This window comes from Anolis carolinensis, chromosome 1 (assembly GCF_035594765.1).
Source record: "Anolis carolinensis isolate JA03-04 chromosome 1, rAnoCar3.1.pri, whole genome shotgun sequence".
Lineage (NCBI taxonomy): Eukaryota > Metazoa > Chordata > Lepidosauria > Squamata > Dactyloidae > Anolis > Anolis carolinensis.
The window spans coordinates 323,781,008-323,793,097 of NC_085841.1; the positions used below are offsets into that span (position 1 = coordinate 323,781,008).

General features: G+C 40.5%; 1 protein-coding gene across 2 annotated transcripts in view; it reads left to right on the forward strand.

The window, feature by feature from the left end:
• The first annotated feature begins 1,339 nt into the window (after positions 1 to 1,339).
• nubpl (NUBP iron-sulfur cluster assembly factor, mitochondrial) overlaps positions 1,340 to 12,090 on the forward strand; it is a 90,975-nt gene continuing 80,224 nt past the window's right edge. Inside the window, exons 1-3 of one of the 2 annotated variants that reach the window (XM_062968243.1) lie at positions 1,340 to 1,602; positions 6,237 to 6,384; positions 11,825 to 11,859. In XM_062968243.1, the coding sequence (XP_062824313.1) occupies positions 1,540 to 1,602; positions 6,237 to 6,384; positions 11,825 to 11,859 (246 nt within the window). In that variant the 5' untranslated portion in view covers positions 1,340 to 1,539. The remainder of the gene's footprint in view (positions 1,603 to 6,236; positions 6,385 to 11,824; positions 11,860 to 12,090) is intronic. The other variant, XM_016991067.2, reaches the window with a different exon arrangement.

Genomic DNA, 12,090 nt, shown 5'->3' on the forward strand with positions numbered 1-12,090 from the left:
AGGTCCTCTGGGTGGTGGTTGCCAGTCTAGTTCTGGCTGGCTGGAACAGATGCCCCTCAGAAGACCGAAGATGTATGGGAGGTGATTTTTTAGGTAACCTGGACCCAAACCATAGGGCTTTAAAGGTCAAAACCATCACCTTGTACTTTGCCTAGAAACTAATTGACAGCCAGTGGAGTGACATTAGAATAGGTGTACAGGTGGCTTCCCAGCTTTGGAATGCCTTCCCAGGTAACTTAGACAAGCCCCTACACTATAACACTTTAGGAAAGAGGTTTAGGTTCATCTGCTCATTTTGCAATTGTTGTGTGCCTTCAAATCATTTATTAGTTAGGACACCCCTAAGGCAAACCTACCACTAGATTTTCTCAACAGGATTTTTTTCCCTTCGCCCCTGATGGTACAGTGTGTTAAAGCGCTGAGCTGGTGAACTTGCGGACAAAAGGTCTCAGGTTCAAATCCCGGGAGCGGAATGAGCGCCCGCTGTTAGCCCCAGCTCCTGCCAACCTAACAGTTCGAAAACATGCAAATGTGAGTAGATCAATAGGGAAGGTAACAGCGCTCCATGCAGTCATGCTGGCCACATGACCTGGAGATGTCTATGGACAACGCCGGCTCTTCGATTTAGAAATGGAGATGAGCACCAACCCCCAGAGTTGGTCTCAACTGGACTTAACGTCAGGGGAAACTTTTCCTTTTACCTGAGAGAATGTGATGTGCTTAAAGTCACCTAGTGGCTGAGCAGGGAGTCGAACACTGGACTCCAGAATCATAAAGTGAAGCTCCCTGTAGAATTAAAGGAGTTTGACATCAGTTTATCTGCTGTGGTTCAATGTTACGTTATGGAGTTGTAGTTTACTGTTCAACATTATGTAATCCTGGGAGTTGTAGTTTACAAGGTTTCTGGCTTTTTATCAAAAAAATGCTGGTACCTTACCAAACTATACATCTCAGAATTCCATAGCATTGAGCCATGGCAATTAAAGTGGTTTTAAAACAGCACTAATTCTACAGTGAGACGCAGAAATAGTCCAGCCACTACACTACTCTGTCTCTGAATTCACTCAAGAGCTCTTGTCCAAACATGCCGAGTCCAACGAGGTGCGGCCTCTTCCAAAAGAGCGAGAGCCTCTGTGCTATCGCCACGGGAAACCCCTCAGAAACGGAGGCCTACCACGTCCCTGAATTTTTCTCTAACTCTGGGAAGAACAGGCAACAGCTATCAACTTCACCCCGTCACCATTTCTGCGACCTCCCCGGAAATAGTTTTTGAACTCTCGGGACCTAGGTGACGTCACCTTTGCCTCACGCCGTCAAAGAGGCGGACTTCCGGTTGGAGTGTATCCGGTTTTTAATTTTGCCCAGGAAGCAACCAGCGGTGCAGCTCTATCCTACCTGGACTCTATCGTTTTAACTCTTCTCAGCCGGACTCATTTTTAAAGAGCTCCAAGCGGTGGTCTTCAGGCACAGTCTCGCCTTCGCTGCGTGGCTGTAATGCCTCTTGATAGTGATAGAAAAGAATAGGAGAGCTATCTAGCTATGGCTGGCAAACTCTTTCCACGCAGGCTGCAGAATTTGATGGCGGTAAACTTGAAAAAAATGGTAAGCTTTCTCCATTCGAGCTGTTGTTGCACATGTGTTGCCAGTATTGCCATGGGTTGCTGTGAGTTTTCCGGGCTGTATAGCCATGTTCCAGAAGAATTCTCTCCTGACGTTTCGCCCGCATCTATGGCAAGCATCCTCAGAAGTTTTGAAGTCTGTTGGAAACTAGTGAGGTTTATATATCTGTGGAAGGTCCAGGGTGAGAGAAAGAACTCTTTTCTGCTTGAGGCAAGTTTGAACGTTGCAATTGGACAGCTTGATTAGCAGTGAAAAGCATTGCAGCTTCAAAGCCTGGTTCTTCCTGCCTGGCGGAATCCTTTGTTGGGAGGTGTTAGCTGGCCCTGATTGATTCATGTCTGGAATTCCCCTGTTTTCAGAGTGTTGTTTTTTATTTACTGTCCTGATTTTAGAGGTTTTTAAAAAAATACTGGTAGCCAGATTTTGTTCATTTTCATGGTTTTCTCCTTTCTGTTGAAATTGTCCACATGCTTGTGGAATTCAATGGCTTCGTGTAGCCTGACATGGTGGTTGTTAGAGTCGTCCAGCATTTCTATGTTTCCAAATAATATACTGTGTCCAGGTTGGTTCATCAGGTGCTCTGCTATGGCTGATTTTTCTGGCTGAGTTAGTCTGCATTGCCTTTCATGTTCCTTGATTTGTGTTAGGGCACTGCATTTTGTGGCCCCTCTGTAGACTTGTCCACAGCAGCATGGTATACAGTAAACTCCTTCAGAGGTGAGAGGATCCCTCTTGTCCTTTGCTGAAGGTAGCATTTGTTAGATGTTCTTGATGGGTCTGCAGGTAGTTTGTAGGTTGCGTTTCTTCATCAAGTATTGCACATATGTTGTCAGTATTGCCATGGCTTGTCTGTAAGTCCCCACAGTTGCAGTGTTTGCATGCTAAGATTTATTTCTACCTAAGGCTAAACCAGTTGTTCAGTTATATCAACAATAAATCAGTATTGATTGTAAAGTGTAAAGATATGATCCACACTATTTTATTTTCAATTGTTATATATGGTTGTAAACAGCTGATAGGTTGAGTATTCCATATCTAAAATGCTTGGATTTTGAAATTTGAATATGCATAATGAGGTTTCATTATTATGTGTTTGTTTGTTTGCTAGTGTTTATGTGTTGTAAATTTTAAATTGTAATTTGAAATTACAGTTTAAAATTGCCAGCTGTGATCATAAGGCCAAACAGGGCATAGGATTACAGCCAGTGCTGGACGGGGTTACACTCCACCTGAAGTCACAGGTTCGCAGCTTGGGAGTGATCTTGGACTGATTTGAGGTTTCAGCGGTGGCCAGGGGAGTTTTTGCACCATTAAAACTTGTGCACTAGTTGCACCTGTACCTTGAGAAGCCAGACCTGGCCACGGTGGTCCACAATCTTGTTATATCTCAAATAGACTACTGCAATGCATTGTACATGGGGTTACCTTTGAAGACTGTTTGAAAGCTTCAAATGGTCCATTGGGCAGCAGCCAGATTTCTCACTGGAGCAGCATACAGGGAGCACACAACCCCCAGTTGTGTTAGCTCCACTGGCTGCCAGTCTGCTACCGAGCACAATTCAGAGTATTGGCTTTAGCCTATAAAGCCCTATGCAGTTTTGGCCCAGCTTACCTGTCCGAACATATCTCCCTGTATGAACAATCACGGAAGTTAAGATCTTCTGGGGAGGCCCTGCTCTCGGTCCCACCTCCTTCACAAGTGCGGTTGGTGGGGACGAGAGACAGGTCCTTCTCAGTGGTGGCTTCTCAGCTCTGGAGCTCTCTTCCCAGTGGAATTAGATCAGCGCTCTCTCTCTCGGCCTTCAGAAAAAAAACAAAGACATGGTGGTGGGACCAAGCTTTTGGCCAGTAAAGTACTGAAGTGCAAGAAATAAATAGGGAATATGTGCAACTGACAATTGGAACGGCCCCGGTCTACAATTTTGGATTATGTGATTTTAATGTTTGTACTGTATTAGGTGTTTTAATTCTATTTCTTAATGTCTAAATGTTGTTTATATCTTATGTTTTAATGGTCTTAATTGATTTTAATGCATAGTTATATGTTTGTTATTTAGATATATGATTTGGTTTTACATGTATTTTAGCTTTGAATTTTGCCATTATTATGTTGTAAACTGCTTTGAGTCCCCCCAGGGATGTGAAAAGTGGTGTACAAATGTAGTAGAATCATAGAATCATAGAATCATAGAATAGTAGAGTTGGAAGAGACCACATGGGCCATCTAGTCCAACCCCCTACTAAGAAGCAGGAAATCGCATTCAAAGCACCCCCGACAGATGGCCATCCAGCCTCTGTTTAAAAGCCTCCAAGGAAGGAGCCTCCACCACGGCCCCAGGGAGAGAGTTCCACTGTCGAACAGCTCTCACAGTGAGGAAGTTCTTCCTGATGTTCAGGTGGAATCTCCTTTCCTGTAGTTTGAAGCCATTGTTCCGTGTCCTAGTCTGCAGGGCAGCAGAAAACAAGCTTGCTCCCTCTTCCCTATGACTTCCCTTCACATATTTGTACATGGCTATCATGTCTCCTCTCAGCCTTCTCTTCTGCAGGCTAAACATGCCCAGCTCTTTAAGCCGCTCCTCATAGGGCTTGTTCTCCAGACCCTTAATCATTTTAGTCGCCCTCCTCTGGACGCTTTCCAGCTTGTTATAGTAAACAAATAAACAAACAAATAAATAAATTCTATTGCTTTTAATGTTTATATGTTGTAGGCTTTAAATTGTAAATTGTATTGTTAGCTGCTTTGAGTCTCCTTTAAGAGAGGAAAAGTGGGATATTAGTAATAGTGACAGCAACAATGATGATGATAATAATTATAGATGTAATCTTGGCTGCTGCTCAATCGCATAGTCGCTTCCAACTCTTCGTGACCTCATGGACCAGTCCACTCCAGAGCTCCCTGTTGGCCGTCGCCACCTCCAGTTCCTTCAAAGTCAAGCCAGTCACTTCAAGGATACTGTCCATCCATCTCGCCCTTGGTCGGCCTCTCTTCCTTTTTCCTTCTATTTTCCCCAGCATCATGATCTTTTCCAAGCTTTCCTCTTCTCATGATGTGGCCAAAATACTTCAACTTTGCCTCTAATATCCTTTCCTCCAGTGAGCAGCCGGGCATTATTTCCTGGATGATGGACTGGTTGGATCTTGGCGGTAGAACCCAAATCTAAGCACAACATTTGTTGATAACTCATTTGCACTTTATACACACAACCTGAGGATAATTTTATATGCAATATTTGAAATAATTGCATGCATAAATCAAAGTAGGTGTACAATGAATTATTGGAAAGCTACACTGTCACTATTTTGGAATTCTGGATAAGGGATGCTCAACCTGTACTGAAATGAGAATTGTTCATGCTGTTGTACTATTTCCAATGTCTGTCTATGGTTGTAAAAGCCAGACAGTGAAGAGAGCTGATAGGAAGAAAATTAACTCATTTGAGATGTGGTGTCAGGAAGCTCTGTGGAGACCGTGGAGTGCTAAAATGACAAATAAAATGGGTCCTACGGCAGATCAAGCTTAAACTCTATCTCGAGACAAACATGACTAAACTGAGTTTGTTGGACTTTAAACACAGAATCATAGAGTTGGAGGAGACCACATGGGCCATCTAGTCCAACCCCCTGCCATGCAGGAAATGCACAATTAAAGCAGCCCCAACAGATAGCCATCCAGCCTCTGTTTAAAAACTTCCAAATAAGGAGCTTCTACCACACTCCGAGGCAGAGAGTTCCACTGCTGAACAGCACTTACCATCAGGATGTTCAAGTGGAATCTCCTCTCCTGTAATTTGAACCCATTCCTCCCAATCCTAGTCTCCAGGGCAGCAGAAAACAAGCCTGCTCCCTTTTCTTTATGACATCCCTTCAAATAGGTTGTTGCAAATTTTCTGGGCTGATTCCGGCCATGAAAGCCTTCAACAACACATCCTTTCAAAGGTTTGAACATGGTGATCATGTCTTCTCTCAACGTTCTCTTCTGCCCAGCTCTTTAAGCCACTCCTCATAACTCATGGTTTCAAGATCTTTGATTATTTTAGTCAACTTTCTCTGGACACATTCCAGCTGTCAATATCAATATAATGAAGAGACATGGTTCACTAGCAACGATGATATTGCTCGATGAAGTGGAGGGCAAAAGGAAAAGAGGAAGACACATATTAGATGGATAGACTCAATCAAGGAAACCAAAGCTCTGAGTCTGCAAGACCTGCTACAGGTGACTTGGGGTGCATCTACAGTGTAGAAGTAATGCAGTTTGACACCACTGTAGTTGCCATTGTTCTGTGCTGTGGAATTATGGAAATTATAGTTTTACATGGTTTTTAGTTTTCTCTATCTAAGAATGCTGGTGACTCACCAAACTGCAACTCCTCAGATTCCATGGTATCAAGCCATTGGAGGTAAAATTTGGTATCAAACTGCTTTAATTCTACAGTGTAGATGCACCTTTAAAAATCTTTAATTAATAGGGTTGTTCTAAATCAAAGGCAACTTGAAGGCAGTTAACAGTACAGGGATGAGTGGGGATATTTTAATTGACTAGTTTTGTAAGAAATTCCAAAAATTGGTGTCAGTGTAACATAGCAAAGTTATATTATTTTTTTTGTCATTTCAAGTCCTCAGATACAAAGGATGCCATTCTCAAAGACAAACGGAATAAAATCATGGCTAGAGGACTTCCAAAGCAAAAGCCAATTGAAGGAGTTGATCAAGTACTGGTAGTAGCGTCGGGAAAAGGGGGTGTTGGAAAATCCACCACTGCTGGTAAGTGCAAAATTTCTTAGGTAATTAATTACTTTGATTTTCCATGCACATTTTTAGGTAGTATAAAAATTATAGTATTACAGTATAATTATAGCTGTATGGATAGCAGATGGCATAGGGCTGACAGGGTGAAAAATTGAGAGAGTTGTTTACTTTTAATGATTGTGTGGGCAAGTCATATTTTTTCTTTCTTATAGAAAGACAATGGAAAACCTTTCTGTCAGATCTAGTAAGAAAATGCCATTTACGGTCACATTAGAGTTGTTGTATGTATGGAGAGGACGTGAAGGCAGACAGTGACAAGAAGAGGTAATTTCGGCATGTGTTACTAGGGAACAAGCAAAACCTCCTGAATTCCTTCTTCTATACTTTCATCAATGACACAGGAACCATCATGAAAGAAGATGCTTATTTTCTGTCCAGCAGCAAAGAGCTTCCTATTTATCACTAATATGTACTCTAGAACACTGTTTCTTAATCTGTGTGTCCTGACCCCAAATGGGGTCCTTGAGTTCAGTGATGGGGTCATGAAAAATTTCGCAAAAGTATAAGCTTTCTAAATGTTAGCTAGTGGCATTTAGACATTTACACAGATCTATTGTGCAGTGTTTATAGTGGGCTCTGCAGAAGATGCTTCAGATGGTTCCACAAAAAGAAACATTGCTTGTTTAGCAAGTCTTACAAATGCTGATTTGTTATCAGTAAATATTTGATCTATATACCTATTTTATTTATGGCATATACCGTGTTTCCCCGAAAATAAGACAGTGCTCCCAAAAATGAACTAGGTCTTATTTTCAGGGGATGTCTTATTTTTCCATGAAGAAGAATTCACATTTATTATTGAACAAAAATGATATTTTATATATACATCACAAACCAGCATAACCAGACAAACTGTGAATCCTATCAAGAATTTCCTGTTACAACCAATATTTCCATGTACAACACTCTATGGTACGTACATTTACCGATCCTGCATGCTCTGGTGTTCTGTTCATTGGGCATGCTTCCAAACAAAAACTTGGCTAGGTCTTACTTTCGGGGGAGGCCTTATATTTAGCAATTCAGCAAAACCTCTACTAGGTCTTATTTTCTGGGGATGTCTTATTTTAGGGGAAACAGGGTAGTTGTTATTCCCAGGATCATGTAAACATTTCACAGGCCTAAAGTTGCCCGGGTGGAAAAGTTTAAGAAGCCCTGCTCTAGACTTCTTTTGTCTTAAGAATAAACCAACTTGCCATACTTCCTTTAGGCCAGTACTGAGAGGGATTTATATTTTTTTTATAGCAAAATGCCTTTCTGTGGAGAGACTGCATGCTGTTGTGAGGCAGGAGGCTTTGCTACTATTCGTCGGATCTCTCATGTCACCCAGTGAATTTCATCTGGATGGAATGTGAACCTAGATCATCCAAGTTTGACACCAAACTGGGAGGGATAGCTAACACTCCAGAAGAGAGGAGCAGAATTCAAAACGATCTTGACAGACTAGAGAGATAGGCTGAAACTAAGAAAATGAAGTTCAACAGGGACAAATGCAAGATACTTCACTTTGGCAGAAAAAATGGAATGCAAAGATACAAAATGGGGGACGCTTGGCTCGACAGCAGTACATGTGAAAAAGACCTTGGAGTCCTTGTGGACAACAAGCTAAACATGAGCCTATAATGTGATGCGGCTGCTAAAAAAGCCAATGGGATTCTGGCCTGCATAAATAGGGGTATAGTGTCTAGGTCCAGGGAAGTCATGCTACCCCTCTATTCTGCCTTGGTCAGACCAAACCTGGAATACTGTGTCCAATTCTGGGCACCACAATTTAAGGGAGATGTTGACAAGCTGAAAAGTGTCCAGAGGAGGGTAACTAAAACGATCAAGGGTCTGGAGAACAAGCCCTATGAGGGGCGGCTTAAAGAACTGGGCATGTTTAGCCTGCAGAAGAGAAGGCTGAGAGGAGACATGATAGCCATGTACAAATATGTGAGGGGAAGTCATAGGGAGGAGGGAGCAAGCTTGTTTGCTGCTTTCCTGCAGACTAGGACGCAGAACAATGGCTTCAAACTACAGGAAAGGAGATTCCACCTGAACACCAGGAAGAACTTCCTCACTATGAGAGGTGTTCAGCAGTGGAACTCTCTGCCCCGGATTGTGGTGGAGGCTCCTTCTTTGGAGGCTTTTAAGCAGAGGCTGGATGGCCATCTGTTGAGGGTGTTTTGAATGCGATTTCCTGCTTCTTGGCAGGGGGTTGGACTGGATGGCCCATGAGGTCTCTTTGAACTCTACTATTCTATGATTCTATAAGTCCTAGTCCAACATTTTAAACACATTTTTATTTTACAGAAGATAAACAAATTTCACAATCCAGTTAATAACCATCCACTTTATGGTTTAATAAATCAGATTGGTGTTGGTTCCTGCTTGCAGTTTTGCAAGGAACCCAAACAAGCCATAATATGTTCATACAGACCCATCTCACTTCATACGTACCTCAGCTTTGGTAAAATCCTGAAACATTTTCTGTACTTAAAGAATGGAATGTAAGTTCCTTCACTTATTTGGATATATGTATGTTTGAGATTGTTCCTAAATCCAGTTGCTAGTGCCATCCAGAGCAGACCCTCTGCCTTATCATTCAAACAATTACTTCTATTAGTGTATTCCACCTGAGGACCAACAATTGGATTTAGATTAACAAAACATATTTTAAGTTCTTAAGGCATTTTTCTTTCTGGAGTATTTTCATGTGCATTTCAAATATCTTTAGAGCTTTCAGAAGTCCTCCAAATATTTATGGCTACACAGTTGTCCCTTCACATTTGTGGTTTCTTTGGTTTCTTTTTGCAGATGTGATTATTTACAGATTTGATTAAAATGTTTGCTCTAGAAAACTAGGTTCTCCAGTGCATCTATGGTCAACTTCCATATAGTGTGTGTGTGTGTGTGTGTGTGTGTGTGTGTGTGTGTGTGTGTGTGTATATATATATATATATATATATATATATATATATATATATATATAGTTCTTCCACTTTCATAAATTTTGTTAGGATTTTCACCATTCTGACCATCTTACGTCCTGGACAAGCCTTTTAAAAAAAGGCAGGGAGTGATAAGACGTTATTTCTGGTTTTTAAAACGCCTTTCAGGGGCCTAAAATGGCCTGAGGCCCAAAACATGATGAAAATTATGTGAGGCCCTTGATGTCATAAAAAGAACCCTGAGGGCTCCATGTAGCCCATGGGTTGCATTGTGCCTACTCTTCCTGTGCAACATTATGGATTTTTTTTCTTATGGCTTCAATCCAAGAGAAGTACAATATATACTCATGTATAAGTTGACTGTATGTATTAGTTGAGGGCAGGTTCTGGGGCCAACATTATGTATTTTGATATGACACATGGATAAATCAAAGGGAATTCTGTAGAGAGGGAAAAGCACCAGTGCTTGTGAACTGAACCACCTGGAAAATGCAGTTTGCTAATTCTTTAGCACTGTGTCACATTTAATTATTTAACTTAATTAACAACATGATCCTAAAATCTGAGTTATGCTGAAATTCCAACCTAAGTCAATCATTTTAATTAGGAGATAAATTTAATTAAGTTTCCCTATTTCATTTTAAAATGCAAATTACTTTATAAACTTAATTTATTTTAATTAGTTATTTTGTATCACAGATGAATGTAAAGGGAAGTTACCAAGTATTGTTATCAAACAGGTTTGCCAGAAACCTGTTTCGCTGCTTATGCAGCGCTACATCTTTAAACATAGCTGCTACTTCATCCATCACCAGAGACACATATTGCTGCTCAATTCTTTGCCCCAGGGGGGGTTTGCTATCAACAATTATAAGAATAAATGATGTGCTTTTACTTATTACTCATTAATAATATGGAATGGACTATGTATGTTTGAACAGTTAAATAAGCTGGCTTGAAAAAGTTGCTAAAATATTAATTGTAGTGAACACAATACTCCTATAGAGCAGAGCTTTTCAAACTGTGTCTTGACACATTAGTGTAGGTGTGTTGCATGAACTTAACAAGAAACCTTTGGGTTTATGTGAGATAAGCAATAAGTAGTATATTTTCAGAAAATATAAACAGATGGTTTTCATGTGATATGCTCATCCATTCATCCAATCCTTTTTTTCCCCTTTCCTTTTTCCCCCCTATCATTTTGAAATGTATTTGTCGTGCAATGCTTTTGACACGAAATAAATAAATGTGATATGCTGTATGCCCATATATTATGTTATTACAATTTATGTATGTCTCTGTATTTCTTATAAAGGGATTGATTTAACCTCTGGTTTGCTAGTAAAACTGAATTTCTATGTTGCGAAATGATCCATGCCTAAAAAAGTGTGTTACTAACATGAAATGTTTGAAAAACTCTGTTCTAGAGTGCTGGTGATCTACAACTAATAGCTGGCTACTTGAATGGTTGCTACATTCTTGGATTCTCTGGTATTCCAGTGTACTGGGATTTGGTTATCTCTAGCTGTTTTGAGAAGCCAGCTGCTCTTTATTCTAGCTGGTTCTCAAAGAGATAACTTGTCCATCTGTTTCAGTATGAAAACAAAATATATATGCCTCTGAAAACGTGAATTAGTCTAAGGCCCCTTCTACGCTGCCATATAATTCAGATTATCAAAGCAGATAATTGACATTATCTGCTTTGAACTGGATAGTATGAGTCTACACTGCCATATAATCTAGTTCAAAGCAGATAATCTGAATTTTATATGGCAGTGTAGAAGGGGCCTTAAAGGTGCTGCTTCTTAATTTTTCCACCTACATCTTTCCTCTTTTCCATTCTGGCAAATTCTGTCGTTGTAAAATTGCATGACAAAGTAACTAGGAAAACATTCACGTTTTAGAAATCCATCTTATAAATAAAGATCTTGTTCCAAAGGTTTCTTTCATGAACAGAAAAGAGCTTCCATATGTAAAAAGCAGTCCCAATTCGGATTGGCCAATGTTCTGGCCTGACCTGGCAATATCCAGGTTCCCTCAGTTCTTAGGTATTGATTTTCAGAGGGTGGCTGCAGGGAGAAGCAAGACCTAAGAAAGTCCTATTGTACATCAAGTTCTACTTGTCCTTCTTGGAATGCCATCCAAGTTAAGGGCACATTTATGTGTATCAGTGTAAAGAGCCAGCGAATCAGCTCCATGGTGGCTAAATAATGCTTGGAGCTGAACCAGGTTAACATGGGCCAAAGTTGCATAATATGGCCTTGAACCATGGTAACCAAAGTTCCAATGTATATGTAAGTTTCTTAAATTACCCAATTCATATTGGGTAAGATGGCTTTTGTTGTTGCCCATTGTTACAGAATTGCTTCTTTCTTTCTCTCTTGAAGATGGGAAATAATTTTGAGATCCTGACTGTGGTGGCATTTTTTTAACCTAATATGGTTTTCTGTTGTTCTCTCTTTCAGTAAATCTAGCCCTTGCACTGGCAGCAAATGATTCGGTAAGTGGCCATCTAATTATTGTGGCAGTATAAAGGGCCAAAATTTAAAATGGTTGCCTGTGTGTTTGTATGTAGGAGGGAACAATATGTTGGTTTCAGTAGATCTGGTGCTACAGTGGAAGGTAGTTCCATTATATACAATTGTCCCCTTGCTAAAAAGAATACTGGAGGAAAAGGTTAAATTGGGAATTCCTTTATTTCTACTGTGCTAAATTTGTTACACATTTGTTA